This window comes from Arachis ipaensis, chromosome B09, assembly GCF_000816755.2.
Source record: "Arachis ipaensis cultivar K30076 chromosome B09, Araip1.1, whole genome shotgun sequence".
Taxonomy (NCBI): Eukaryota; Viridiplantae; Streptophyta; class Magnoliopsida; order Fabales; family Fabaceae; genus Arachis; species Arachis ipaensis.
In genome coordinates, this window is record NC_029793.2 from 124,293,365 (window position 1) to 124,299,239 (window position 5,875).

The window sequence follows — 5,875 nt, forward strand, 5'->3', positions numbered from 1 at the left end:
TTAAGTCCTTTAAGTGATTTTTTATTTTTCTGAATTCCATGTTGATGTGATGATGTCTTCTTGACGATTATTGTTTCAGAGTTTTAGCATAGCAGTCTCAGTTATCCAAATTAAAGGGGTTAAAGTGATAAAACTTATAAATGCAGGGACTAAATCCGAAATAGCCGCAAAACAAGGAAGGTAGTAGCTTATGTATCTTTAAACACAGGACATAAATAATAAATATATTGAAAAAAATGAAAATGAAGAAAAATAAAAAAAAGTTCTCATAAAAACACAAGACATAAACCCATAAACCCTAGTAGTGGTAGCTACTTCTTCTAGAGCCTTCTCACACCACTTCAAAAGCAACCCTACTTCAATCTTCATCTTCACCACTAGTCTCTGCAATTTCTTTGCTCAATTCAATCATCAGCCGCCATGTATCGCTTTGCCACTTCCCTAGCCTCTAAAGTCAGGTACATCACCCATGGCAGTGTCTCCTTGTGCATATTCTCATTTCTTTTTTCATATTTTGAGTATGAGTATCGTGTCGTACTTTGATGCAATGTTTCACTGCTTTTGTATCATTGTCGCTGAATTTTTGTTATTTTTATTGGTTGCAGGATTGCCAGGAACAGCAGTCAACAGGTGAATTATCTTCGTTAATGGAGAAAATGTATTGACTAAAAATGATCCCTTTTTTCCTCTGATAATTGTTATTGTTTAATGTTGTGTGATACAGATTGGAAGTAGGTTGAGTTGGAGCAGGAATTATGCGGCCAAGGATATTCGATTTGGTGTGGAGGCTCGGGCTGCGATGCTTAAGGGTGTTGAAGAGCTTGCTGATGCTGTGAAAGTTACAATGGGTCCTAAGGTAATTACATAACTTATGTTCTATCAGGGAACTGTGATTGATATAGGTTGGTAGAGCAAGTGAAACTTTTCATATGAATCTATGGTTACCACAATGAAGCATGAATTGAAGATATCAATTTGAGTCCAACAGATTTATTGGTTCATCGGTCTTGATTGTTGATGCAAAGTATCTTCTGTTATTAGGGGCGTAATGTGGTGATTGAGCAAAGTTTTGGTGCCCCTAAAGTGACAAAAGATGGTGTCACTGTAGCCAAGAGCATTGAATTCAAGGATAAAGTAAAAAATGTAGGTGCTAGTCTTGTAAAGCAGGTTGCAAATGCAACCAATGATGTCGCTGGTGATGGTAAGTTGTTAATTCTTCACTATTGACTACTCTTTTGTTTTTAAGAAATGTGTGATTTTGTGGTTTCGCTGGTGGTTGGAAATCGGTTTCTCTATGTTTGACCGCCAAATACTGTTACAATTGCTATACTGATGTTCAGTTATTATCTTAATATTGTTACAGAACCTAATAATGATGTATTGAATTTTTGCAGGTACTACATGTGCGACAGTTCTTACTCGAGCAATTTTCACGGAAGGGTGTAAGTCAGTTGCTGCTGGAATGAATGCAATGGACCTGAGGCGAGGTATAAATATGGCTGTTGATGCTGTGGTGACAAACCTGAAAAGCAGAGCAAGGATGATTAGTACTTCTGAAGAAATAGCTCAGGTTTGTGTTTCAGGTTTTGTTAGAGCTTATGATGGGATATTATCTCAGCTGCAAGAAGATTGACATTAAATTGAACCTATTTCTACATTTGGGATGATAGGTTGGGACAATATCAGCTAATGGGGAAAGAGAAATTGGTGAGTTAATTGCAAAGGCTATGGAGAAAGTTGGCAAAGAGGGTGTAATCACTATCTCAGTAAGTTGTTTTATTTCCAACTTGTAAATATTTTTTTTTTCGCTTGGATTTTAGTTTCTTCACGAGGGGAGCCTCCAAATTTTTAGTGTCCATAATTTTCTGCATCTGATCAGCTCTAAATTTAAATTGTTCCAGGATGGTAAGACACTGTATAACGAGTTAGAAGTTGTTGAAGGAATGAAGCTTGATAGGGGCTACATTTCTCCATATTTCATAACTAACCAGAAGAACCAGAAATGTGTATGTTCCCTCTATACCTCTTTTACTTTATAGCTACTAAAATATGCCCTTTTTAATGTTATTTGTAACATTGTAGTGTTATTGTGGCTACAGGAACTTGAGGATCCACTCATTCTAATCCATGAGAAGAAAATCTCAAGTATAAATGCTATAGTCAAAGTATTAGAGTTGGCTTTAAAGGTGTGCAATATCATTAGCTTTTTTTAATTGTATTTATTTTCGGATTGGCTTTTAAAATGTTCATACAATTGACATTTCTGTCATCAGAGACAAAGACCTTTGTTGATTGTTGCCGAAGATGTGGAAAGTGATGCCCTTGCAACTCTTATTCTAAATAAACTTCGTGCTGGAATCAAGGTTTGTTTCATTCTATAAATTAAATTTTTGTTGTTTACGTCAATTATTGGATCCCTGTTTTTGCTAATGTGGGTTTGTTGGATTGCCTCAGGTATGTGCCATCAAAGCCCCTGGTTTTGGTGAAAACAGGAAATCTGGACTTCAGGATCTTGCTGTTCTTACGGGAGGTGATGTAAGTGGATTGTGGTGCTAATATTATTAACATAGACTAAAAATCTTATGTTACAAACATCTGAATGATACATTTCTCTATCATTTAGCTTATCACTGAAGAGCTAGGCTTGAATCTTGAAAAAGTGGATTTGGAGATGCTTGGCACCTGTAAAAAGGTAACATTTTAGCTGTACTTGTGATATAAATTTAATATACATGATATTTTTTGGCGGTGAATTTACACACATTCTAAAACTAGTGTTTACTCAAAATAAATTTTCCTTGGGTCAATTTTAGTTGATGTTAACAACTAAGGTTCTTAATGTTTTAGGTAACAATTTCTAAAGATGACACTGTCATTCTTGATGGTGCTGGTGACAAGAAAGTAATTGAGGAAAGATGTGACCAGGTCTGAGTGAATTTCCTCATAAATTTGGCTTTACCATTCTTTGTTAATACTAGCTTATCTTTTTCTGACTTGTTTTCTGTAATGAGCTTCGACTTGCAGATTAGGTCAGCAATTGAAAATAGCACTTCAGATTATGACAAGGAAAAGTTGCAGGAACGCCTGGCCAAACTTTCTGGGGGTGTTGCAGTGCTTAAGGTAAGTTTATTTTTTGTTGATCTTGTTTCTGAGTGATTTCATTATATTGGTGAACTTGTTAAGTTTCTATAATGATAAGATCAATATAACAAACTTGCATTTTATAGATTGGAGGAGCCAGTGAGGCTGAAGTTGGTGAGAAGAAGGACAGAGTGACAGATGCCTTGAATGCAACCAAGGCTGCTGTAGAGGAGGGCATAGTACCTGGTAAGTTATTAGCACAATAGCACTTGCTGATTTGCTCAATTTTACAACCTAAATTAGACCTACATTACAATACGTTATGTTCCCACAGGTGGCGGTGTTGCTCTTCTTTATGCATCAAAAGAATTAGATAAGCTTCCAACTGCCAACTTCGATCAAAAGATAGGCGTACAAATTATCCAAAATGCCTTGAAGGTTTGAATTATTTTCCCCAGCTTTTGCACTTATTTTTTGGTTTGTATCATTCTTCATCCACAGCAATTCGAACGCCACTTGCTGCCCTAAACAAGAGATGAATTTAGCATGAATTTGCTCTAACATGAATTTCACTTTTTTTAATCCAAAAAAAAAAACATGAATTTCACTTTTATTTGATCACTTTATGCTAACGGTTTTGACAAACTATCCAGACACCTGTCCACACAATTGCATCAAATGCTGGAGTTGAGGGTGCTGTCGTTGTTGGAAAACTATTGGAACAGGACAATCCTGATCTTGGATATGATGCAGCAAAAGGTCAGTGTTGATTGCTTTCTTTATAAGTGCTGCTTACGGGTTGAAAGATAAGCCCGTCTGAGATCATTAACTTATTCCACCATCATTTTTTTTCCTCACCTCAATGATCAGGTGAATATGTTGATATGGTTAAATCCGGAATTATTGATCCATTGAAGGTGATCAGAACCGCCTTGGTTGATGCCGCCAGGTAAAGGATATTAAGAAAATCGCCTAGGATATAAATCTATTTGATATAGTGTATATGTTTATTTTATATACACATGCTCATCACAATTTTATGCAGTGTATCCTCTTTGATGACAACGACTGAGGCTGTTATTGCTGAACTCCCAAAGGAAGATGAGGCTCCTCAAATGGCTGGTGGCATGGGTGGAATGGGGGGAATGGGTGGCATGGGTTATTAGTAATTGCTATTTCCCTGTTAATTTGGGTTCCTTTTGGAGAACAAGAATGGTCCTGGTGCTCCACTAATTTTTAGCTTTTTTGTCTTATTTTGTTATCATAAGGCACCCATGTATTCATAGTGAGAGATCGAAGATGTTAGTTAGGAAAACGTGATGATTGTTTTGAAATGGTAACCAACTTTGGGACCATTTTTACATCTACATTTTGATTTACGGAACATTGTTTCCCTGATAATTATCAATTGAAAGATGGCCTTCACTGGTTAGCCCCTTCTGCCTTTCGTCTATTCATGGGTTATACTAGGGGTGTCAAAAATTTCCAGGAGGTGGGGATTCTTGCGGGAACCGCCTCGAATGGGTCCCAATGGTGGAAAATTTTTTCCGTGGAGATGGGATGGGGAGTGAAATTCTCCCGAGACAGGCGCGGGGATCTCCGCCCCATCCCCGATAATTCTCTGAATTTTTTAACTTACTTAGTGACCCTTACTTTATTTCTAATATAGGGATTTTTTTAGTAATTTCACTCATTAAAAAATCTTATTTATTGTTTAAGATTTTATTTTATGGACTATGATTTGCTATTTATATTTCTGGATTTATAATCTTGGATAAGATATGTTTGTGTGTTTGTAAAAATATTTTGTAGTTTGTTTTTTAATTTTTTTTATGTTTTTTATTATAATTTTCATATGAATGTTAAACATAGGGAGATGGGGAATAGGATCTCGCGGGGAACGCGGAAAACGGGGATGGGGATAATTATTCCTCCATGGCGGGAAATGGGATGGGGATTAATTCTGAGAGCAGGGAGGCATTCCCCTCCCTTGTCCTGCCCTCGCCCTCGTCCTACTTCATTGACATCCCTTTGACATCCCTAGGTTATACTGTGACCTTGTTAGTAAGTTATGTGTATCACAGGTTAAGTTAGTATAGCAGTTAGAGGGATAAGAAGTTAGTTAGAGCTGGATGACACTTGGAGTTAGTTTGGTAGTTGCATGCTATATGTTTACCAGGAAATGAATCCTTTTAATTTTTGTTTACTTGAGGGAATAAAATGTGATCTTCTACCATTAATTTTATAAGTGGGACTAAAAATAAATATGAAAAAAGAGAGCAATAAAAGATTAAAGATTACACTTTACACTTTCATTTTTTTTTAACAAATATTACACTTTACACTTTCATTTTTTTTTAACAAATGTACTCCTCATTCTTAAAAATGTAAGTCTCTGATATTTACTACAAGTTGACGTGGACAAACAATAAATTTAACTTAAATTAGTGTCCTAAATTTGTTTAAAATATCTAAATTGGTCTATACACAATTATAAAATCCTAACTATTAAATCTTCATATTCCTCATTTGTTTTTCTTTGTTCTATGTATTGTTGTCCTTCTCCTCATCATGGTCCGAATTGAACTTGGTTCTTGCCATAGCTGCCTCAACGCCATCAAACTTGCTCTTTTTGGTCTCTTTCAAGAATTTCAAGCATGGATAGAGCATTCACTTTTTCATGGTTCTTTGGGGAGTAGGGTCCATAGTTCAAACCAACCTTGTTATTTTTCGATATCTCGTATAAAAATATTTTTTTATGTAAAAAATTTTTAAAAAATGTAAATTGTATTTT

At 35.8% G+C, this 5,875-nt stretch overlaps 1 protein-coding gene across 1 annotated transcript; it reads left to right on the top strand.

Moving 5' to 3' along the window:
* Positions 421–4,525, top strand: LOC107618179 (chaperonin CPN60-2, mitochondrial). The gene is made up of 18 exons (XM_016320168.2): positions 421–458; positions 606–630; positions 725–856; positions 1,042–1,201; positions 1,395–1,570; positions 1,671–1,766; positions 1,902–2,006; positions 2,100–2,186; positions 2,274–2,363; positions 2,455–2,535; positions 2,624–2,692; positions 2,848–2,925; positions 3,025–3,120; positions 3,228–3,327; positions 3,416–3,519; positions 3,735–3,840; positions 3,952–4,030; positions 4,127–4,525. Exons 1-18 carry the CDS (start codon positions 421–423, stop codon positions 4,245–4,247), a joined length of 1,743 nt encoding a protein of 580 aa, XP_016175654.1. The 3' UTR covers positions 4,248–4,525.

What these genes read in the sequence shown, in the direction of transcription:
- LOC107618179 (XM_016320168.2), top strand. Translation starts at nt 421, where the DNA reads ATGTATCGCTTTGCCACTTCCCTAGCCTCTAAAGTCAG. An exon ending in AAGTTACAATGGGTCCTAAG is followed by an intron (nt 857 to 1,041) that starts GTAATTACATAA and finishes TTCTGTTATTAG; the next exon opens with GGGCGTAATGTGGTGATTGA. An exon ending in AACTTCGTGCTGGAATCAAG is followed by an intron (nt 2,364 to 2,454) that starts GTTTGTTTCATT and finishes GGATTGCCTCAG; the next exon opens with GTATGTGCCATCAAAGCCCC.